The 26,265-nt window shown below is 37.0% G+C and overlaps 1 protein-coding gene across 1 annotated transcript; it reads left to right on the top strand.

Annotated features, from left to right (window-relative positions):
• Positions 1–1,281: 1,281 nt before the first annotated feature.
• Positions 1,282–22,378, top strand: LOC117327472 (cell division cycle 5-like protein). The gene is made up of 20 exons (XM_033884475.1): positions 1,282–1,426; positions 1,950–2,053; positions 3,743–3,904; positions 4,089–4,210; positions 4,495–4,591; positions 4,842–4,892; positions 6,479–6,555; positions 6,958–7,061; positions 12,043–12,122; positions 12,361–12,436; positions 12,900–13,064; positions 13,349–13,523; positions 14,004–14,146; positions 14,887–15,067; positions 15,875–15,999; positions 16,734–16,928; positions 17,728–17,925; positions 20,474–20,557; positions 20,875–21,003; positions 21,414–22,378. The coding sequence occupies exons 1-20, from the start codon at positions 1,382–1,384 to the stop codon at positions 21,519–21,521; spliced, it is 2,421 nt and encodes an 806-aa protein (XP_033740366.1). The 5' UTR covers positions 1,282–1,381; the 3' UTR covers positions 21,522–22,378.
• The last annotated feature ends 3,887 nt before the right edge of the window (positions 22,379–26,265 follow it).

The raw sequence follows: 26,265 nt of genomic DNA on the forward strand, positions 1-26,265 counted from the left end.
TTTAGAACAGTTGTGAAACAAGTTATACTAACTTACATTAATCATACATTGTGGTCCAGATGGAAGCACTTAGATACTGCAGGAGGAAACTGGAGTACCTATGTGGTCAGGCAGGCGACTCCATATGTACCAGGTAACCTTTTCACATCCGATCAAAGAATCAAACCCCGGCCGTACATGTCTAAACACTGTTGGCTTCCTTCCTATATTTTGAAAAACAAATAATAACAAGGACCTTACTTATTTTCAGAAAGTCCATTTAATTATACAGATGGACTTCATTTAATTTTCATTTTCTTTGTCAAGAACTTGATCCAGCTTTCCTCCTTTTTTTCTGTGAACCCTTCTGTCAAAGAGATTCCCAATTTCTTACTCTTGTTTTAGATATGAATACCTGTCCTGCTGGTAGGGCATAAGAATTCACAAGAGGGGACTAAATTTGGGATCTTATCTTTTTTGCTCTTACTGAACAACTTTCTTCTTCCTAATTCTCCTTGACAATGCCTCACTAAGTTTTGGCCTTCAGTACTAGTTGAGCTTTCACCCCTGGGAGGAAGGCTTTGGTTTCTGTCCCCTGGCCGAGACATACTAGTCTTTAAAAATAGTATTTGCTATTCTTGCTTAGCATTCAGCATTTTTGGTTTGCCTGTTGTCAGTGTAATGTGACTGAGTGGGGTGTCCTGCTGGGTGCTTCAATGAGTTACATGTAAAAAGTTTCGGACTATCACAAAGAGACTTAACACAATCATACTGCAGCCTCTTAAAACACTCATGCGCACTTAACACACACGTGCATGTCGCAGGCACGGGAGGCTGTCCTTAAAAGTTAAATTACCTTTTGCTGTTGATAGGATGTTAAAACAATAATAAAGTTATAAGAGAAGACATTTAAACAATTACCATCATAGACAGGGATATGTACAATTATTATATGTCCATGGCATAGACATTTAATACACTGTACTTTTTCGTTGTTATCAACAACATTCTATCTGTATCAAGCCTATCAATGATTTCGACCAGAAAGAAATTGAAAATATTTCAGAAGAACCCCTGTGATGAAAGTAGACCAAAAAGCATGAAGATTTTTCGTCATCAACGTTGTAAATGACAATCCGATTCATCACTAGAGTATTATTAATGAAATGCATCCCATATGATTATTAGAGCACCGCTCGATTGATTTCTTTAGACTGAAACTCACAAAGTTGTTTTGTGGCGCTGGGATTACTTTCAATCGGAACATGGATGGAGTCCGATGACACCCGAAAGATTTACAGATCTCGTACAAAACGAGAGAAAAACGAGAGCCAAGGCCGGAAGTCGTGTGTGAGACGTTTTGCAGTGTTCGGAGTCACCAGGCTCCACTACAAAAAACAAGATGCCGAGGATTATGATCAAGGGCGGTGTGTGGCGGAACACTGAGGTAATATAGCAACTCACAAAGATACTGTGATGACTACAGTGTAGTTTTAACAACAGGGGGTTTTCTTGTACATTTGCAATCAACGTGTGCGCTGGAAGGGGGGGGGGGGGGGGGGGGGTGTAAACAAAACTAAATCTTAAACAGTTTCTTCCACAAATGATATAGTTACACATATGCAAAACATAGGCTACTGTTTATCTGGTCACTGTTGTGATATTATGTTGTTTATATAGTAGCGCATGGTCTATTCGTGAGCTCAGTAGCCATCCCTCTAAGGTGAGACTCACAGGTAAAATCACACGTCCATAAAATCAAATGTGAACATGGTCTACAAAAGAATGAGAAATGACTTCTACCTTGTATCTACTGAGTTAGTCTGGCAAGGTAATCTAAGGTTTATAAATTAAAGGGAGCGAAAAATAAATGAAACATTGTATGCTTCCAACAAATCAAAATAATAAAATACGTTCAACAACTTCACAAGTATTTGAACTTCACACATGCATGCTTGTTTTAATTACAGGATGAAATTCTGAAGGCCGCTGTTATGAAATATGGGAAAAACCAGTGGGCCAGAATAGCATCATTGTTGCACAGAAAGTCTGCGAAACAGTGTAAAGCCAGATGGTAAGAAAATTGGTATAATGAATTGCATACATATTTACAAGTCTTGATATGACTATTGAATTCTGGCCTTTAGATGATTTCTTTGCCATACACAGACCTGTCAAGTTCTCATGAACAAAATGCAGGTCATTACTCATAAAAATGCAGGTCATAGCACTCCAATGCAGGTCATTGCGCGTAACGGCATTTCACTTGAAATAAAAACAATAAAACTGAAAAAAATTATCAACATGTGTCATTTAATAAGCATTTCTATGCATACTTCATTCATTTACATGAATGTTTTACATTGTAAGTTGTTGTAGCTGTTTTTGCCATCTTCAAAACATTGGTGGAAGGTTGATAATCACAGCAATCAGTATTTCATTCCTTCAAAAATATTCATCTCAAATTGAAAGAATTATTTTATAATTAATTGTGAACCACAAGCATTAAAATTATAGTTTTTCTATATTATTTTTCAATTCCGGAACTTTTGGTCCGGATTCCGTCTTCATTATTAGTTGCCAAATTGTACTTCCAGCAAGCATAAACAAAGATCGTTTTCACAAGTTAAAACCTTTTGCTGTTGTCTTATAAGAACATTTAGGCATAGATTGCGGTAAGTTAACTGTGTGCATCACTATTTCATACTTCAGATGCAGTTTCTATTATTTTTATCAGCATAAATGTCCTTAAAATGTCTTTGAACTGAATGTGCCTCTGGCGACCTAGTTACCTCGGCTTTAGAATTTTCATTTCAGACACGAAAATAAAGTAGTTTCAATAGCTAATTGTTACGTTTTTAATATATTTCAATATATCCAATTCCACTACAATAATTCTTCTGAATCACATAAAACACGGGATTCTGGAAATCCAACATGAAAGTTAAGATAGAGACAATATTTTTTTCATTTGCCCAGGGCAAGTACACCAACATTTTTCACTTGCCCGAACTCAAAAACTACTTGTCCCGGGCGTCGGGCAAGTGGATTTTTACACCCCTGAATTATTAGTATTAACACTTACCTGTGCAAGTCTTCGTACACGCCATTTTTGTTGTTATTGGATTATCTGTTCGGTGTCTCAAATTGTGTTCCTACGCGTCAAAGAAAAAATCCGAGGTAGCTCGCACGAAAATGAGATCTTACTGAAATGCGGGAGATTCAAAACACCCGTCGGGTGCTATTTCTGTCTGCAGGTTATAGACCGATTTTCCGGGAGTGACCCGCAAAATGCGGGGTACTTGACAGGTCTGCATACATATCTGCATTACCTCAACAAGGCCAACCAAGGTTCGTCATTACCTTCTTGTCAACCATGGCTATAAATACAATGGGTAAAACTGAGATTTGAAGCTGATACTTCCAAACTTTAGATAGTTACTCAAACTAGTTAAGCTGATCAGTGATCAAACCACTCCAGATCTACAATACAATAACTGTACATGTACACACTACAGGAATTTCTGAATTGTCATTGCTCTTATTAAATGTTAACATATTAAATTTTAGGCAAGATTTTATGCATCCAAACTCTATGTAATTTTGGAATGACTTGCATCATATTTGCATCATATTTTGACACAAAATGTAGGCATTCATTGAAAGTTTTAAAAATGCTACATGTGTTTGGGTGTATTAAAAGTGTTGATAGGGTAAAGTATTATGGTTAATGTACATGTACAAAATCAACATTTTATTTTAGGTTTGAATGGCTGGATCCAAGTATTAAGAAGACTGAATGGAGCAGAGAGGAAGAGGAAAAATTGTTACATTTGGCCAAGTTGATGCCTACACAATGGAGGACAATCGCCCCAATTATTGGACGTACCGCTGCCCAGTGTCTAGAGCACTATGAATACCTACTGTATGTTATAGGATTCTCTTTATTTTGAAAATTGTTTCAAAAATATATATATTGTAAAAAATATTTCCATGAAAATAAATTTTATAATTAGTTATGATGCATAATTTCAAGGTTTTAAATGTAGTTACCAGTATGCTCAGAAAAAATCTTCTGTATGTGTAAGTATTATTTTGTTATATTTTAGTGACAAAGCACAGAATCGAGATGAATCTGAGGATGACCCAAGGAAACTTAGGCCTGGGGAGATTGATCCCAATCCTGAAACAAAACCAGCAAAGCCAGACCCAGTCGACATGGATGAAGATGGTGTGTGATTTGAGTTGTATCTGGAATATGATGTTCTGTACACTCTTTTAGAATATACATTTTATCTGTTATAATTAATATGGATGTCTGAATGGAGGAATGTCATTTTTTTCAGTCTAATGTAATAAGACAGTCACATATAAACATATCATATGATTACCATTTATATCATACTTTGTGTTGGTTAGTTATGAAAAAAACTAGAGATGTTTATAAATTTATGAAATATAGTCTCGGGGAGAATCAATAAATAAATGATTTGTCTTTCTTTCTGCCTCTTATAGAGTTGGAGATGTTGTCCGAAGCCAGAGCTAGGCTTGCAAACACACAGGGTAAAAAAGCCAAACGCAAAGCTAGGGAAAAACAACTGGAGGAGGCTAGGTAATGTAGATATGTCATACAGAAAATACAAAGCAGCCATTAAGTGTTTTATTGACCAATTACACATTCTTAGAGAAATCAAGTTAGAATCACTTCTGAACTGTCAACTTGTGAACAACTATTGACGTTTGTATGATAGAATGATACTGTATCTTTGAAAAAGATTTTGCAGTAATGAGACAATAATCCCATCATCAAATGAATTACTTTCTTTGGAAGTCTAGTCAACACCAATATCTTATAATTACAGGCGATTGGCAGCTTTACAGAAAAGACGGGAGCTTAGAGCAGCAGGCATAGAGTAAGTAAGGGAGATAACTAGTCTGATCTTGGGATGTTGTTTTGTATATTATTGAAGTATTCAGACATTTATGCCTCTATTAAATGAGAATGCTTTGTACAGAGAATTTATGGCTGGTGAATGTCAAATAATATATATAAATGCATTTAACACTAAATATACATGTATATATAAACAAAAAAGATTCAACGTGACAAACAATTGCAATCAATAACACAAACGCTTTCAGCCTTACTGGTCATCTGCAGGTGTTTGAACTAAATATATATACAGGGCATCCATTAACCCGAGACCTCGGGTCAATGACGCAGCAAAATTTAATTTGACGCACGACTTTTGCATGCCGTGCGTCAATCTGACGCTTCACATTTTGACCACCACTGTAATTAGTCTGTGTGTTGTCCAATACCCAGGCTCAACAAAGGGTATATTTGCTGTGGTCAGTGACACTAATATTAGTAGAATACCCTAGGAGTCAATTAAAAGAGCCACTCAACTGTGACTAATCCAACTGCCGATTGCCAAATTGAGGCACAGGTGAAGTATCCACTGTACCTACCTGTAGTGACCAATCTGCACTTTGTTCTAAGCAATCACATTTTAATAAATGAAATAAGTAAGCTATAGTAGATTCCCATCCAAACAAATAAATGTAACATATGTTTGTGATAACGTTCAATCATGTACATAACAAGAATGAGATCGTTTGCAGCATGCCAACACAGGCGGCAGCCATTTTGTTGGTAACCTGAATAACCTTACATGTACATGACCTCTGCAGTGCTTGTGACAGAGTGGGAAGCGTAAATCATTCATGTTACATTTTGGCGGCAAATATGAAAACATGATTAGCATACAAAAATAACCCCTAAAGGCTGAGCAGATTAAAAAAAAAAGAAATAAAATGATGGTTTTACAAATTATGCTTAACCAATGTAACAAATTTAAACATAATTTCAGCAAGAAAACTGTGATACAATTTTTTTTGTTAAAAGGCTTACAAGAAATTTATTTCAGTTATTTAAATCAAATAAAAATTAATTGTTTTAATTATACTTTATTCAAACAAAAATATATAATTTTTAATTGTATCTTATTCAAGCAAAAATATTTAATTAAAAGAAAGTTTAAATTTTAAAAATACTTTTATTTATTTCATAAAAAACAAATATTGGATAATTAATTAAGATGAACTAAATTCTTTTGAATATTATTCAATTAATTATAATTTAAAAAAGAAGAAGACACTTTTATCAGTTTACCTTTGGAGACGATTAAATGCAAGTTTGAGAATTTCATATTTTGACTCTCAGGATTTTGATTTGACTCTCAGGATTTCAGAGCTGAGGGTCACTGACTCTTGAGATTTTAATCCTACTGGATGCCCTGTATATATATATACTATTGCTTCTATTGTTTGAATTTGTATCTATTGAGGAAAAAGAAAGAAGTGTATTACAGTTGTGTTTTGTATTAGTTTTCTAATTGCTATCAATAACAAACCTGTTTCTGTCCATCAAATCTCTATATATACTCAAATGATTTTCTGACTGTATTATACTTCATTATGCTTGTACAACTTACAGCATCAAGAAACAGAGAAAGAAAAAGAGAGGAGTAGACTACAATGCCGAAATCCCATTTGAAAAGAAACCAGCTCCAGGTAATATTTAAAATCAATCACAGTGAGTTGGGCATTCAACACTGTTATTGAGAGAGAGATATGTACCATCAGTATGTTTACTCTTATCAGAATCACTGTATACTCTGCTGTTCACAATTGTGCAGACCATAATTTCTGAACTACAGAAGATGATTCCATTAAAAGTCTGCAATGTGTTGTGTACCATACAGCTGGCTAACAGTATTATACATAAGGTCATAATCCTTAGGTCAGTGACACAGTGGTCAGATGTTAATCACATCACTGAGTTCTGGAATGTACTTATTCAGTCTTGAACTGCTTAAAGTGCTTTTTGGATGAAACTTAAGTAAATCGGATTATTGAGACAATATTATGTTACAAAATGTGACTTTTCTGACTTTAATTACTGATTGTACACAGGTTTCTATGACACAACTGAGGAGGTTTATGTGGCAGAGGAACCTAACTTCAAGCGTCTGAGACAACAAAACCTGGAGGGAGAGCGTAGATCTGACAAAGAGGAGGTAATTGGAACTATATTGGTCATTGAGTCTACACACATTGATCTGTCCTTATTATTTGATCACTGCTCATTTTTAACGTCAGGGTGCCTTTGGCACCTGCCGTTATAGGCGTGGTGGGGAAATGTTGTTACTGACAGATCTGTTCCGGCTAACTATTCCTCTTTTCTGTCATACAAATGATATACTTCCGCAGCCTAATATAGTTCCTATTTTGATAGCAATTATTGACACAATTTAAGTGATGTAAACCGTGTTTACTGCAATTATTTAAAATGAAATGTTAATGTTTGGTGTTCTAGACTATTTTAGAGTATAATTATTAACCTTTTTCCTCGTCAGTACATGTATATGCAATTTCCCTGGCGTAGGATTACGTAGTTCTGTCTCGATACTGCCTTGAAAACGAAAGTAGAAAAATCAGTTTGATCGTCGTGGAAATTTACATGCATTCACAGAGAAACTATTCACATCTATCTGTTTATCATGAGTTCATATGCAGGAACATTTGATAGCTTAAAACCAATCCTATTTACGTAGTCAAATGCACCCGAGCATTCCACGAGATAACTTGAGCTGTCACGTGACTCTTCACTAGTCAGCCAAAATGGCAGTTATGTCTACTGTAACTAAACCATTTGTAAGTCGCTAGAATACGCAAGAAATATGACCATGAATTGAGGGCAAGTTTTAACAAACTACCTTGCCGTTTTTCCTGAGGATTTTATTAAATAAGGTTATTATTTGTTGTTTGAAAAGAATCTAATGATTATGATCCGTGACTATAATGTACTGTTAATAGACCGTTTGTCGCTCAGTTGTTTCTTTTTTCAAAGTTTACAAGCAGCTGTACTGATTCAGGAGTATATCAATAATCTTTCTCAAGCATTAAAGAAATGGGGAAAGAACTATACTCCGCTATTGTAAAGTTGTCAGCTGATATATATATATACAGTGCAACTTCCGAAAACCGAACCTTCTAAAAACCGAACACCTCTGAATACCGAATGAATTGGCAATGTACGGAATGGTTCCTTCTTTATTATAGTATTAAAAAACTTCCAAATACCGAACCCTCTGAATTCCGAACACCGGACCAATTTTGTGTCCGGTCCCTGTTAAAATATACGAAAAATTACTTCTGAAAACCGGCCTTACCTGAGCGATCATGCCACGAGGTCCGGTCGGTCAACCGTGAAACAACACCTGTGACGGGTATTGTGTTAAGCCTACTAATTATGTGTCGTGACCAGCGTATACATATAGGTGATTTGTACAGGTATCCAATACATACCCCGAGGGGTATTATGATGATAGTGTACATGGTATAATCAACACGATAATTATGAAACAATACCACACTTCATTGAAGCATGGCGGAGTGTTTATCTTCTCAATACAAGTAGAGCTATAGAAAGCCGGAGTTTCGCATTTAATATAAATGAGGCCCAAAGTGGGTGTTTTTACAGGGTCAGAAATATACACACTGAAAGGAAGCCAGTGTCCTATTTGTTTTTATACCGATGTAGGGATACGACCGGTATCGACTGATCGATTGTAATTAATATTGAAACAACACATCTTCACACACTTTCATATCATTCGAATTCCGTTTTTGTGAAATAATTAGCATGTATACTCAAAACAAATGTAACAGAGATTGGGTAATTTTTCTTTTTACAAATAAACAAAAAAAACCTGGCCTGACCAATGAAAATTTACCATGGCACATCGTAATTCTAATCAAAATTAATAGGTGTCATTTTTACGTTAGCGATCGCCACGTTAATAACTGATCGATATTTGAAGAAAAATGTCTAAGCCGCCTGCTAAACGACGACGTATAGAATTATCATTTGATGACAAGATCAAACTTATTAAAGATTCTCAGACTTTGCCAAAACTAACCTACAAACAGCTGAGTGAAAAGTATGGTGTTGGAAAGAGCACGGTGTCCGACATATTAAAAAGAAAGGACAGTTATTTGAAAGATTTAGAAGAAAAGAGCAACGGGAATAGATTTCGTTTTCCGACATCGACGAAGTATGAACAACTGAATGAACTTATGTGGAATTGGTTTCGTCAAGCTCGGGAGAAGTCGATTCCATTGTCTGGACCCATCTTGCAACAAAAGTCCTTGGAATTCGCTGAAAAGCTACAGATCCCGGACTTTAAGGCGTCCAATGGATGGTTAGATAAATTTAAAAGCAGACATTCAATTAAAGCTTTCAAAGTCAGTGGTGAAAGTGCCGGTGTGAACCCTAAAGTTGTTGGAGACTACAAACAGGAACTTCCGAACATATGTGAGGGCTATGACAAATGTGACATTTTCAATTGTGATGAAACTGGACTATATTTCCGCGCCTTGCCTGATAAAACCTTATCTCAGAAAGGTTCCTCGTCGAAAGGTGTAAAGAATTCAAAGGAACGTTTAACTGTGATGTTTGCCTGCAGTGCTACGGGAGAGAAACTGACCCCTCTAGTTATCGGCAAGGCTAAGCAGCCAAGATGCTTTCGTAATCTTAAATCGTCCAAGATGCCCGTGACCTGGAATCATAACCGCAAGGCTTGGATGGATAGCTACATTTTCGAGGAATGGATAAAGAGTGTTGACAGGCGAATGAAACGACAAAACCGGACAATTTTGATGTTTTTGGACAATGCCACATCTCACGCAAAGGACATTAAGCTAGATAATGTGAGTCTCAAGTTCCTCCCAGCTAACTGTACATCTCATCTCCAACCTCTGGACCAGGGAATTATCCGTGCGTTTAAAGCTCGTTACCGGTCCAAGATGATGAAGAGTCTAGTTGCAGAGATTGACAGAGTAGATAGTGTCTCGGAACTATGTAAGCAAATCACTGTGCTTGATGCTCTCTTCTGGATACGCGATGCATGGAACGAGACTCGCCCGGAGACCATACAGAAGTGTTTTGCCCTCTCCGGATTCTGTGTTCCTCCTATCAGTGCCGGCGATGATGACGATGATGATGATGACGAAGACGACATTCCACTGGGACAACTGATACCCATTGCCAGGTCAGCAGATATAGATCAGGACACTTTAGTGACCTTTGATAATGATATTCCTGTTGAGGATGATGGAGAGGCCTGGGAAGAGACCCTTCTCAACATGCACATCGTAGTTACTGATACAGCAGCTGACGACAATTCAGAGGACGAGGCTATAACGTTAGTATCCACTGATCAGCCATCATTATCCCTTTCCGAGATTTCCGAGTTCTCGCGACGATTACGACAATACGCGCTGTGTAAAGACGATCGTTTTCTGAACATATCACAGGATTTACATGTGCTTAGTGAAGATATCATGGTGCGAGAACAGTGTAAGAAGAAACAGTCTACATTGGACACGTTTTTGCTGAGGCATTAGACATTGACAAAATCCTGTGTGTTTTGTTTTTTTTTCATTTCATGGATTTATTCGTTCAATATGACTTTGTGACTTTTTTGTTTCATACAATACACGTAATTCGTTGGGATTTGTTATAATTGAACTTCTAGTGATTTATAGATATTATCCCGATACATAAGTGACATAAAGTCTGTGCGCCATTCATTCTTGGATTAACTACATTATGCAGAATATAAGTGTGTACAGTATCGTAAGACGTAAAATATTTTATTTCAAAGAACTTGACTTAATTTTCTTTCCAATGCGTTTCATAATGAAAGCAAATGCACAAGTTTGTTGTATGCGTTTATTTGAGATTGAAAATACATATTAAATTATTCAAAATGTTTTACGTGTTTGTTCTTTATTATAATGTGTCAAATACATGTACCCCTTATCGGGCCCCACCACATGGCGAAGCTTCAGTCGTACGTAACAGATTGTAGGTCGATCGTGAATTGCAGTTACATGTACAAGTACTGTATATAACTACGGTTATAGTCATTTTCATTTATTAATAATCTGCAATATATGCATTGATTTACTTCCATGATATTCATATTCTTCAAAAAAACCAAAATTGTCAACGTACGTACAGTAAGCTTAGTGCCGGTTTTACCATCTAGTAACAAAACATCGTCGGGTCAATTATATCCGGAATTCGACCGGGTCATTTCGATCAACTTCTCAAAACCGAACCCTCTGTAAACCGAACAAATATCCATGTCCCGTGCATGTTCGGTTTATAGAGGTTCCACTGTACATGTTTTCTTGAATATACATGTATATAGAATAGAAATACCAGGGCCAGATGAAGACATTTCATCTGATACAAATGTAACTGTCTGACTATAAAATCCAATTTTAGATTTCTTATAATATGACCTCAGACCCTGACGTTTCTCAGGGCCTTTGGCCCTTTGATTTTAACTCCCACACATTCTAGTCCAGAAGTTATTGTGTTACACTCAACATCAGTTCATTTAATATACTCAAAATAGAAACAGGACATTACAGGCAATAGTTATCCCCTGTGCTAGTAACTTACTTATCCCCTGTGCTAGTAATATATCAGAAATGAAACAAGCATGTAAAGTTTTGTGAGGAAGCCCACATGTTCGGACGGAACTGGTAGACACACAGATAATAAAGATAAGCCTATCCTGAGCTTGTTGTGATTGAATATTTGTCTAAAGTAACAATGACATCATTTTGGTCCCTATTTTGGATTAAAATTAGTCAGTAGAACAAGGCCATCCAAATTCTATTTATAGTAACAGTAGCCTTGTTTCTACATCAGTTGGGAGAAAGGTGAACTTGTAAGTTGTAAAAGAGATGATGGTTATGAACAAGTGTATTAAGTTTCATGATAAGTAGCTTACTCCAAGGGAGTTATGCTGTCTGCAAGCCATTGTTCACATATAAACCTGTATTACACAACTGCCTGACTATCAAGACTAGTGACCAAGATTTCCCATCCCCTATTAGAGAATGAATGATAGCAGAACAAACGTTTTTTTGAAAAAATATCATAGATAATTATAATTATGTCTTTATTTTCATTACTAGAAAGAGCGAAGGAAGGACAAACAAAAACAGAAGAAGAGGAAAGAGAATGACCTACCAGGTGCCATTGCCAGCCAAAGCAAGTATGTACCTTATAGTTGAAGTATACTCCTGGGATATCTGTTGTCTGGGAATTCTGTTAATAGATTATATACTTTTTAAGGGAATATGGCATGTTTGAAAGTTTAATTAGAAATATACTTTCTCAGGTTAAATCATTGCTATTACACATCAACCTTCTGACTATATATTTGGCTGCTGTTTATAATGATTGATGTATATATTTATGAACAATGATGACAACACCTGTTGTTGAATCAGTTTTCAGGAACCTGTAAAGAAAAGGAGTAAGTTGGTGTTGCCGTCTCCTCAGATATCGGATGCAGAACTTGAGGAGGTAAACTTGAGAGACCAGAATTGTTGAGCTAACGTCAGTCAATGACAAGCCTACATTTTATACCAAACCAAATTAAAGTGTTACTCTCGATTCTGCTGAATCACTATCCTGTCATGTACACTTACTGCTGTGATTAGTCTTGATATTGTCAACATACTATTAAGATTATTTAGTACTAGAAATGTCAGTGATGGCATCCTTTAATTCTAAGTTGCATAACTTTATACTGGATCAGGTTTACACCACACAAAGTTTTACTTTCCATCCTCATTATGTAAATCAATATTACTGAATGGACAGTGGGAAATTAAAACTGGTATTCATTGTACCATAAGATGTTCCAACCATGACAAAATGTCTACTGCTGTTTTACCTACAAAAATAAAGGGTAGCAGTCCTGTTGTCGGCTAGTCTAATAATATATTTATATAATGTTTGTTATAATTTGATTATGTTCCACTAGGTCGTGAAGGTAGGTCAGGCAAGTGAATATGCCCGTCAACAGGCAGAGGAGAGTGGTACCCAGGACGGGGCAAGTCAGGCCCTACTTCAGGACTACAGCCTTAACCCCACAGCTGCCAACCTCCGCACCCCCAGGACTCCGGCTTTACAGGACAATATCATCCAGGTATATAACTTAGTAATTTTACAATATTATTATGGTATATAGTTAATTTCAACACACATAGTTCTTGATCTGAATTAGTTTTGATAAAAAATGTTATACAATATTATTTTATTTTTTTAAATCTGTTCGAGGGATACAATAACTCAGCATGAATTAGTCACTGGAGTCTCCATGTGACTAGTGTTATAATAATAATATATTCTACAATTACTTTTGAGAGATGTTTGGACACTAACCTTATAGATATAAATAAATACAGAACTAACTGACCCTGCTGTTTACAGGAAGCACAGAACATCATGGCCTTGACAGTGGTGGACACACCCCTCAAGGGCGGCCTTAACACACCTCTCACAGAGTCCGACTTCAGTAGTGTCACTCCTAAACACAACCTACCACAGACCCCCAACACCATGATAACCACACCTATGAGAACCCCTGGGCCAGGCGAGGGACCAGGTAAGTTTATATTTAGACACCAACACCACAATTATTGTACCCATGAGGACCCCGGGCCAGCAAGGGACAGGTAAGTTTATGTATAGACCCCCAACAGCATGTTACTGCACCCATGAGGACCCCTGGGCCTCGATGAGGGACAGGTAAGTTTATATATAGACACCAACACCATGATTATTGTACCCATGAGGACCCCAGGGCCAGCGAGGGACCAGGTAAGTTTATGTATAGACCCCAACAACATGTTACTGCACCCATGAGGACCCCCGGGCCTCGATGAGGGACAGGTAAGTTTATATGTAGGCTAAGACTCTTTGGTATTGTGAAATTTATCACTGAGCACTTAATGTATTAAAGAGTCTGAAAGACCATGCATTCAGGTTATATATTTATTGATTTTAAATTTATAAAGACACAGACGAAACACTGAGGTTAATCAAGAATAAGAAAATGATTTCTAATTTTGTTCATTCAATATAGGTATGACCCCTCAGATGGGTGGAATGACCCCCCGGGGAATGCCCGGACAACAAACGCCACTGAGGACTCCTGTTAGGGACAAGCTCAATATCAACCAGCCGGAGGAGAACTTTGACATGGCAGTCAGCGACCAATACTACCAGGTAAGAGATGATTAACTTCGCCTATTATGTCTTCAGCATATTATGAAAGAATTTTGGTTTTTGGCTGTAAGATATAAATCATACTTACAGGGCATCCAGTTGACCCTTGACTTTTAGCAATTTCAGAGTCAAATCAACTTTTCACAGATATATGAAGGGTCAAAACATTATGTCAAATAGACATGCTCCTTCAAACTCAAGAGTCAAATCTGATTTTGAAGAGTCAAAAACATACTCTCAAGGGTCTACTGGATGCCCTGACTTAGAGGATTTATGAGATACTTAAAATAACCACTTTTAGATTAACTGTGAGTTTTTGATGTATTTTTGCATATTTGAATACATCACTTCTGTTTACTCCCCAAACCTGAGACAATTGTTATCCAGTCAAAATAATATTTATGCAATGGAAACGCTGGATCCAGGTTTGTCAAACATGGACCACATATAGAGGTAAATTAATTTAAAAAGTACCCATCAAATAAACAACATTTTCTCCAGCACAACCATTCTTAGAATTTCTGGAGTATGCCATTTAATATGTATTTTACTAGGAAAAAACCCTAATTAACATGCAACTTTGGTAGAGAGATATCATGGGTCAAAATGCTGATGGCGAAATTTGAAAGAAATTAGAAGTTATGTCTTTAAAATGTGTAAAGAATAAAATGAATTGTGGCTGATGCCGATGAATTATATGTAAAACCTGGTTAAGTATTTACACTTACTTCTATCTGCAGCAAGACCTGAAAAAACAGCTGAAACAAGGCCTGGCCAGTCTGCCACGTCCTAAGAATGACTACGAGATTGTGGTCCCTGAGGACATGGAGCAGGCAGGTGACGATCAGATGGAGACAGACACATATGTAGAGGATCAGGCTGATTTAGACCAACATTACGAGGAAATCCAGCATGCCAAACGTAAATCTCACCCAAAAGTTATTTAATGAAGTAGGAGGCACATATGCCATCATTTGTTATGAACCTTACAGGCCCACTCAGTAGTCACCACAACATTTGTCCTTCATTGGAGTAAAGCTTTACTTAAATATTACCTACCCTCTCCTCTCCACAAAAAATGTTTCATTGTTATCCTGACAGGAATGGGTCACAGCTGTGATAATTAGTGGGTGTTTGTTATCAGTTTACAATTTGTACAGCAATGAGATATAGTGGGACGTATTGTGCTTCCATATCCATCATTTCAAATTTGTATCGCCACTTTAGCAGTTTCCTTTCTGACAGAACTTATTCCACCTTGATCCCCTGTTATGAATATTCCTGTATAGGACCAACCTGACAACAACATGGCCAACAGGCAGCTGTTTTGCGATTTTGATAATTGAAACTTCATTAACAATTTTGTAAAGTACCAAATGGCTATTATAGGTCTTTCTCAAATTTGAATGTAGAGGTTCCCCTTGGTCTCCAGTTGTGCATGCAAGTCTGATTGAAAGAACTAAATGGATGACAAAGAGTATGGCCATCTTGGATTTTGACAATTGCAGGTTACTCCTGCTATATAATGGTATATAAAGTTATTAAGTTAGTATTAAATGCTTTGAAGGAAGAGTGAAAGAAGGGAAAAGAAGAGAAAAGATCAGTCTTTCATTTGACTGTTATGGATCATTCAATGTTGGGCACCACGATCCCTCTGGGATCGCTTGTTTTTGTGGCCTTATAAAGATTAACATTAAAATGATAGACCACATTGAATTTTGATTACAGGTATGAAGGAGTTGAGACTTCGTTCTCAGGCAGTTCAGTTGGACCTTCCACGACCATCGGATATTAACAAAAATATTCTCCGTGTTGTTGGACAGGGCGACCCACCTCTGATGGAACTACAAAAGGTAGACGTCTGTCTTAGTCCAATACCCCATTTTAATTGTCATTGATTATTTAGTTGCTTCAGTAAAAGTTCTTGGCTGTCGGCAAGAAATAAAAGTTTATAAGCTTACTTATGTTTTGAAGCTGTTGAATGTTGAGAAACACTCCTTCCTGATGTCTTGGATGTTTTTTTAAGTGATTTATTTCCATTTTCTTTAGATGCGTTCCTTAATTACAAAAAAAAAACTCATATTGATATTTAAGTTTTTCTGTGTGAAGTTTAGTTTAAACAATATTTTATTCAATATTTACATGTTATATATATGATACATAATAATAAAAGGATTCAGAAAAAAGTATGAAAATACTTATTTAAATATGTCTCCTTAAATAACAGATTGGCGGGTGACAACACTGTATAGACATTTATTAGTCAAATAGTATAACTTAAAAACAAAACTATTTATGAGAGAGAGAGAGAGATAGAGGAAGAGAGAGAGAGATGTAATGGGACCTAGTGATACTATAGGTACTACATAATCATAACGTGTGAAGTTTAATACACTAAACATTTGTCAAGCCTGTGAACTTGGCTTTATAACTATATCATTTCACAGCAGTTTGTATTTAATATGTGGAAGTAAAAGTAATTAAGTGTATTCATAATGTGGAAATAAAAGTAAAGAAGCGTGGAAGCTATTTTATCATAAAAATTGATGTGATATACGTAACTATAATATAAATATAAATTTGACAGGCTGAAGAGCTGATTAAGAAGGAGATGCTGACTATGCTACACTACGATGCTGTATACAGCCCCACCCCAGGACAGCTGGGTGTCAACCCCAACAGTAAGAAGCCAAGTCAGAAAGGAGTGGTTAATCAGGCCCAACATCTAGCTTTCCTGGAGCAGCATCCCTACGCCAGCTACACTGAGGAAGATCTGGATGGGGTAAGTTATCCTAGTAACTATACCCCAAGTTAGGGAGACTAAACAGGAATCAGTATATATGTCTGTCTACCTGAGTACCTATCTGTCAGTATAGTCATCCATCTGTCTGTCTGTCTATCGGTGTGTCTGATGGTCTGTATAGTCATCAATCTGTCTGTCTGTCTATCTACCTGTGTGTCTGTCTGTCTGTATAGTCATCAATCCATCTGTCTGTCTACCTGTGTGTCTGTCTGTCAATGTGCCTGTCTGTCTGTCTGTATATCCATCCATCCATCCGTCTATCTACCTGTGTGCCTGTTTGTGTTTCTGTCTATCTGTCTATCTACCTGTGTGCCTGTTTGTCTTTCTGTCTATCTGTCTATCTAACTGTGTGCCTGTCTGTCTTTCTGTCTGCCATCTGTCTGTCTATCTATCAGTGTGCCTGTTTGTCTCACTGTTTCTAGAAAACATTGTCTGGACAATTTGCAGAATATCTGTTTGTCATAGTAAATTAATCTGATATAACTGCACATGTCATCAAGTAATAGATAAATCTTATTCTAAATCAGGACTGAAAAAAAAATATTATAATTGGAATTCAGACCTTATGATAAACTGGATTTATTTTACTGCATTATAGAGAAAACTTCCTTGGAAAAATGTTTTGGTAAGTAGGATACTTTAATGTATGATATTATATCAAGTGGGATCCACTGCAATGATATAATGTATACAAATATATATAAACTTGATACTCCTCACCATATTTTTTATCTGGATATACCCATCTGCAGTGTACTGTATGTGTCACTCTCTCCAGGCGAAGCAGCTGCTGAAGCGAGAGATGGAGGTGGTGAAGACCGGGATGAACCATGGTGACTTGTCCATTGAGTCCTACTCCCAGGTGTGGGAGGAGTGTTACTCCCAGGTGCTCTATCTTCCCTCACAGAACCGATACACACGTGCCAACCTGGCCAACAAGAAGGACCGTATAGAATCTTTAGAGAAACGTCTGGAGGTCAGTTCTCTTCCAAACATTTCTCATATGACTTTATTCTCTTTATGCCCCTGCCATTCAGTGGTTGAGGCATATAGTGTTACCCTTAGCTCTCAATCTTTCTTAATTTTGTTTCCACTTATTTACTCTTTAACAGGTACAGATATAGAAATGTATTTGATTTGTAGTTTAATAATGATATCATGCAGGTCAAGTTCTGGTTTGGTTATGGTCAGTTTTGATTATGGTCAATTTAATTGATGTTTTTTTTTATATTTGGTCATCAAAAGTCATCCAAATTTTCAATAAAATATTAAAGCAAAAATTGATGAGCCTCTCCTAACACCTAACATGTGAGCTTTAAAAAAAACACACAGAAAAAGGCATACTAGAAGTACACCTTTAAACAAAGCTGATGATGCTTAAAAGTTCTAAACTAGTTTAAAATATTTCATACGCTTGTTTTTAAGTTCCTCTACAGTTTTGGAACCAAACAGTTTTAAATTACATATTACGTGAAAAGTTGTTGTTGTGATTATTTATTTACTGTGGCAATAAACTGTGTTATACATGTAACTGTGACAACCATACCTAGACTGGTCTGATACATGTGTAACTGTGACAACCATACCTAGACTGGTCTGTAACTGTGACAACCATACCTAGACTGGTCTGTAACTGTGACAACCATACCTAGACTGGTCTGATACACATGTAACTGTGACAACCATACCTAGACTGGTCTGATACACGTGTCACTGTGACAACCATACCTAGACTGGTCTGTAACTGTGACAACCATACCTAGACTGGTCTGATACACATGTAACTGTGACAACCATACCTAGACTGGTCTGATACACATGTAACTGTGACAACCATACCTAGACTGGTCTGATACACGTGTAACTGTGACAACCATACCTAGACTGGTCTGATACACATGTAACTGTGACAACCATACCTAGACTGGTCTGATATATGTGTAACTGTGACAACCATCCCTAGACTGGTCTGTAACTGTGACAACCATACCTAAACTGGTCTGATACACGTGTAACTGTGACAACCATACCTAGACTGGTCTGATACACGTGTCACTGTGACAACCATACCTAGACTGGTCTGTAACTGTGACAACCATACCTAAACTGGTCTGATACACGTGTAACTGTGACAACCATACCTAGACTGGTCTGATACACGTGTCACTGTGACAACCATACCTAGACTGGTCTGTAACTGTGACAACCATACCTAGACTGGTCTGATACATGTGTAACTGTGACAACCATACCTAGACTGGTCTGATACATGTGTAACTGTGACAACCATACCTAGACTGGTCTGTAACTGTGACAACCATACCTAGACTGGTCTGATACACGTGTAACTGTGACAACCATACCTAGACTGGTCTGTAACTGTGACAACCATACCTAGACTGGTCTGAAACACATGTAACTGTGACAACCATACCTAGACTGGTCTGATACATGTGTAACTGTGACAACCATACCTAGACTGGTCTGATACATGTTTAACTGTGACAACCATACCTAGACTGGTCTGATACACGTGTAACTGTGACAACCATACCTAGACTGTTCTGTAACTGTGACAACCATACCTAGACTGGTCTGATACACGTGTAACTGTGACAAACCATACCTAGACTGTCTGATACCATTTAACTGTGACAAAACCATACCTAGACTGGTCTGATACATGTGTAACTGTGACTACCATACCTAGACTGGTCTGATACAATGTTAACTGTGACAACCATACATAGACTGGTCTGATACAGTGTAACTGTGACAACCATACCTAGACTGGGTCTGTAACTGTGACAACCATACCTAGACTGGTCGGATAATATGTGAACTGTGACAACCATACCTAGACTGGTCTGTAACTGTGACAACCATACCTAGACTGGTCTGATACATGTGTAACTGTGACAACCATACCTAGACTGGTCTAATACATGTGTTACTGTGACAACCATACCTAGACTGGTCTGATACATGTGTAACTGTGACAACCATACCTAGACTGGTCTGTAACTGTGACAACCATACCTAGACTGGTCTGTAACTGTGACAACCATACCTAGACTGGTCTGTAACTGTGACAACCATACCTAGACTGGTCTGATACATGTGTAACTGTGACAACCATACCTAGACTGGTCTAATACATGTGTTACTGTGACAACCATACCTAGACTGGTCTGATACATGTGTAACTGTGACAACCATACCTAGACTGGTCTGTAACTGTGACAACCATACCTAGACTGGTCTGAAACACATGTAACTGTGACAACCATACCTAGACTGGTCTGATACATGTGTAACTGTGACAACCATACCTAGACTGGTCTGATACACATGTAACTGTGACAACCATACCTAGACTGGTCTGATACACGTGTAACTGTGACAACCATACCTAGACTGGTCTGTAACTGTGACAACCATACCCAGAATGGTCTGATACACGTGTAACTGTGACAACCATACCTAGACTGGTCTGATATAGGGTGTTACTTCTAACATTACAGGGAAACCGATCACACATGACCAAAGATGCAAAACAAGCAGCCAAGCTGGAGAAGAGGTTGAAGATCCTTCTTGGAGGCTATCAGGTGAGATTTTGGGGTTGTCTCCCTTTCTACTTAAATTGAAATATATAGCAGGCATTTGGTAACATCTGTTGTTTTATTTTTTTCTGAAAGGACATATTTTAAGATGTTGAATTTAAAAGAAGTAAATACAGGCATTACAGAGAGTCATTAATAATGAAAAAGTCAGCATATTATCATACTTTATAACTTAACTTTGAATTTTAGATACTAGTTAAGTTGGTTAAGTTGATTTTAATTTTAAGTTAATTTTTTCAAGCAACTTGTAAAACAATTATGATAACTGCAGTCAACATCATGAAATATTTTCTTATTTTCAGTCCCGTTCCCAAGGTTTTATTAAACAAATCCATGATGTGTATGAGCAAATTGAGCAGACCTTTGTAGAGTTGAAAACATTTGAGAATCTGCGACAACACGAGTTGGGAGCTATACCTAAACGATCTGAAGTGAGTTCTGCTCATATACAACACTGTGTGCAATCTGAGAAATAAGATAAACATAAGTTTCTCATCAGAGTGACAATGTGAACTTATTATTGATGCTACATTAAAATAAACTTTGGTAATTTATTAAAAGTGTGTTCCAATAATTAAAATGATGAGAGTTGAATTACCCATTGTTTGAGAAATTGATTTATTTTCCAAAATTTGCATAAAACTACATAATTTGCCCTCTCTGTCATATATTTTCGTGTTTTAATGATATTTGATTTGTTTCAGTTTGAATTAAAAAAAACAATTGTTTTAATGCTGAGCTTCATCAGGTATAAATTGATAATTGTTTAAAGCATAATATATTTTTTGTGGTTGTTGTCTTTCTCCACTGTTACTTTGACAGTTTTCCTTTTATTTTGCAGTCATTAACAGAAGATGTACAGAGACAGACAGACAGAGAAAAAGAGTTACAGAAAAAGTTCAGTGAACTTCAGTATCGAAAAGATATCTTACAGTATGAGAGAAGGTGAAAGGTCAAGTTGTCAGCTACAGACATGTGAGGAAGTGAAAGAAAGTTGTAATCATTTAATGAAAGGAGAATGTGAATGGATTTTGAAGTTGTAAGTTACAGAAAAGATATTAGATAGATGAAAGTAAGTTGGTACAAGATGCAATGATGTGTCAGTCATTGAAAAGACATTTTCTCTAACGAAGGAAGTGAAACTAATTCTGATGATAATGAGTAAAATTATTTTATGTTAACAGGAATGAAACTTTTTGCCACTGGTAGAAAGTTCAGAAGTACAGACATTGTGACATTCCTTGAATTTGATATACAGAGAAGAATGTTAGGAATGAGATTAATTTCAAAAATCAACTTAGCTTCTAAACTTTGAAAGAATCTACTAGACCTGTATACAATCATGTTTAATAGAAGATTACCTAAATTATGTTTTTCTTTATTTTAAGGATCCTTGCACCACCGCCAAACCAAATACTATGCGTTAAATTTTTGTATGACATTAAAATAGCAATGATATTTAAAACCATTCTAAAAAAAATCTTGTTTCTTTTGAAACTTTTCCAAGACCTATTGTAGTTTATCAATTTGGTTTTCTATTATTTAGTTCAATTAAGATTGTTTAAATTGAGATGAAAGCATTAAATAAGAGGGCCAGTCAATGATAAGTTGTGACCTGGCACTCCTGCCAGAATTAAATCCACATCAAATTTAGAAGGAAAACGTTAAGGGCTATTAACCAGTGGCCTCATGGAGACCAGTGTTTTACCATCGTCATTGGGACAGGGATCCTTAATCTGATTCAAACGGGTTATTAACATCTTTAATTAATGTTTACTTGTAATAAATGTTTGTGTCTAAAACTTATATTTTGTTGTGTGATTTATTTTATTAGCTCACCGGTTACGAGTAACCGAGAGCTAATGCTGTCACCCCGGCATCCGCGTCCGCATCGGCTTCCCACCCCAAAACTTTAAAGTTTTTGGAAAGTTTGTAAGTCCAAAAGTATACACCTATCACCCTTCTAATTTGGTTTATACATTCATTAGAGATCCAGGAGTGATGCTGTGGCAAATCATGCAGAACAAAATTGGCATTTTACCATTTTTACCATTTAGTGGACTTACTTTTTTTGGCACCAAAACTCACTTTAAAGATTTTGAGGGTTAGTTTTGAAAAGCTTGTAATTCCACACCCTTCTTATTTGGTTTATACATCCATTAGAGGTCTAGGAGCGATATTATGTGACATACAATTTCAAAATGACATGCTTATACTTACATAAAAAATGAATGCATAGTGTGATTGCTGCCGCCGTTGAGCTTTTGCAATCATTGATTGCACTTGTTCTAGTTACAGGGTAGTTCGGTGTTTCGTCTCAGTCTCTTTGTAAAATATATGGTATCAACACAATAACCTGCTACGATTCAATCATGTGTTAATGAAACCAAGATGAACATTTTTTTCACAGAATTCACACATACATACTGGTAAACATCATATTGACTGCATTCATGGTCTGTGTTGCAGTTTCTCTAAAGAAGATTTGACATCAATGAATGTATTGGGTATTAATACTTGTAGGAGATAACATAATGATATTCAAGGATCTGTTGAGCTTTGCCATTCAAATAGTTTCTAATGGATAATAATCCTTCCTGAGACCCACCTCCATCTGGAGTGAATTACTCTCTCCTACTGTAAACAATACTCTCCTCCAAAGCTACTTTCCTGCCTTTTCAATATGAAATTTTTACTGATGCCATTCCTCATCTTTTTATATTTTTTCTTTCTCTGACATGTTTATCGATTAGATGAAGTGAATCAGTCTATTGTAAAAGTTGGTTAAGTACATTGTAGACGTAGCTAGGTAAATAATAACTCGTTGATAATATGCTAGAAATGGTTTTTTGACATATTTATTCAGATACAGAACTGGCATAATCCGAAATCAATTGTTTTTTTTACAAAGGCCTAGGGTCTTCATTACTCTACAGTTCTTCCAAATCCATTTCATTAATTCTACACCAGGAGTATACAATATCACAATACGAAATAAAGTTTACATACAATTTTGACATTTCAATGAAGGTTTCATTGAGTAACAAGCCAAGTCGGCAACCAAATTTTTTGAGAATTTTTATGTAGATTTGCAACCCAATATATAAATTAGCCATTATTATTAACCGACAATCTAAAAAGATTTCAAACTGAAGCATATGATTATAAAGAAAATTAGAGGATGCGTAGGTGGACTTTTCTCAGCTATCGGCCAGCTCTTGCTTCGTTTTGTAAATAGGAAATGAGTTTTCAATCAAGGACCTAGTTATAACATCCATTGTCTGTTGACACGACTGTATGGATCAGAATTACAGACATGTATTTTGCTTTCATTTGAATGATATTACTGTTCATTCTTTCCATATTGATGAACCTGATGGATTCAAAGAATTCGGAATAAAACCGCCTCTTTTATAAGTACACTCTGAATCATTCTGAAAATAGGACAAACTGTTGAACTCAGCATTGAAGTGTGATTCGCCATGAACTTTTGCTAATATTTACTGTATATCTTTAATTTATCGTCAGAGAGACTCTACGATGACATCCACTTTTAAGCAATACGATGTTATGGACAAAGGAAAATACTTCTGTTAACAATACAAACTGGTCTTCACAAATTTTTAACAGCATCTTTTCTCCTATTTCAAACTTTTCCGCGTGCATATTTTGAGTCGCTACAGCCGATCATCCCAATATTATACCACAAACAAGTGTTCCGTACTCTGTATCAGGAGATAATTGATGTATATCCTGTAAACGACCGTACTTAGCAGTCAACTTTGTCTGTTTCCTTGTGAAACGGACCAACGACGATGTTTTCCCCTCCCATTTTACCCTACTGATGGTGTTAGTGTGAAATTCCTTCCGGTAATCAGTTTTTTAGTGAGTAGTTAAAGATACTCTTTGTTGACAGACGACTAAGCCTAACCATCAATGTCCTTCACTACTTGTTCATGAGTAAATATAATCCTGGTAGTATCACCATCTCTACTGTGTTATCCAGTTGGACTTTCCAAGCATACCCAAATTGAAGCTTGGGTCGTTAGTCGCAATCTTCTTGTTCCAGACCTGTTAGGATTTTTCTCATCCTTCACAGCTTTGTTGATGGAGAACTAACCAGTAGGTTTGACTTTGATCCCCTTCGGGACAACTGTTACGAGCGCCTTGTATATATGTCCAAATCTACCCTTTTCCATCGAAGTTTGCTGCTTGACATTTCTCTACCATTACAAGAGTATATATACTCGTAGTACATGGTAGCGGTCCGAAACATTGTAGTGGCTTGATAATTAATTGCATTACAGCAATCTCCTTTTATCGGGGAATTTACACTTCCCAGGAGTAGTGTCCATACAAGAAGAAGATAACGCATGTTTGCTCCTGGGGTGTACGAAGTAGTCAACGACGGTGGAATCTGTTCCGTTATGATGCGCTTCCGTCTATCCAGCCTGTTGGATATTCAACCTGTGTTCTTTTAAGAAGCCACTTAGTGCCAGTTATCTTCTGTTATAGATAACCTTCCCAGTGTCCTCACTATAAAGTCTCCACATATGATTACAGTATGTGAATTAACATATTTCTCCAGTAGCTCACGAAGATATCCGATATTTCGACGTTGGTCTCTGATCTTGGCTGCCTCTGTATACAGAGACAATGCCATACATTAGTTTATCCGTAGTGAGCTCAATGACTTGTAGCCTGGATCATCCATTTTTCACTAGATGAATGTAATGGCCGTTGTCTTTATTCAATAAGATTGCAACTCATCTGCTTTAAAGAGGCATTTGGGCAGGTGAAATGGGGTAAGCTTCATATTCCGACTTTCCTACTCATGTCATCCTGTAAGAGTTCCAACTGCAGACCAAACAACAACCAGTGCTCTTGCAGAGCTAGCTAGACCCGTTGTCTGAAAGAATTAAGTGTCATAATGTTCCTTGCCGGTAGCCCGCTGCTTTCAGGTGCGTGTTCCAGTGATTGTGCTACATCCTTATCTAGTTGGTGGTGATGCAATATTGTCGGGTGATGAAAAAGTTGGCTTCTACATAAAAAAGGAAAAAATGATTCTCGAGAGGGATGGTGTTCGTGGATAAGTGGAATTGTTGTAGGCCGAGGTGTACGTTAGACATTAGTGCCTTGTTGTTATAGAACAGATAAGCTGGGGGATGGAAGGCCCGGTCTGTTCGACTAATGTTGTATTATAGAGTCTCCCAGAGTCAGAGGTTTGCTTTTGGGCGGGTAGCGTTATTTGTCGTGTAGTCCCTGTTGTAGGTATTTTCCTTGCACGCCATACACGCCAACACGTGGGCACGTGTTGGCGTGTATGGCGTGCCAAGTATATGTTAGATAAGCCACTATCAACATGAGAATGGTTCCCTGTTTTGAACACGCCGTAGCATGAAGCGTCAAAGTTTGGAGGAAAGGATTGAGCTAAAGAGCCATTATGATTATAACAAGTACTTTGTGGGTTTTGAGCCATCAAGTCTTGTTGGTCAATGGAGGAGAGTGAGGTTTCAGCTTCAGATTATTTTTTCCATAGACATGGGTTTCGTATCCACTTTGTTTAGGACAAAGGTTGCGATTCGTTGTTGAATGTCATCTAGTACAGTGTTGGGGTTGACAAATGGACTTCGAGTGTCTTTAACTTCTTGGATTCATCAGTAATATATCGTCAGTCTGACTTTTTTCAGCTT

Source organism: Pecten maximus, chromosome 5 (genome assembly GCF_902652985.1).
Source record: "Pecten maximus chromosome 5, xPecMax1.1, whole genome shotgun sequence".
Lineage (NCBI taxonomy): Eukaryota > Metazoa > Mollusca > Bivalvia > Pectinida > Pectinidae > Pecten > Pecten maximus.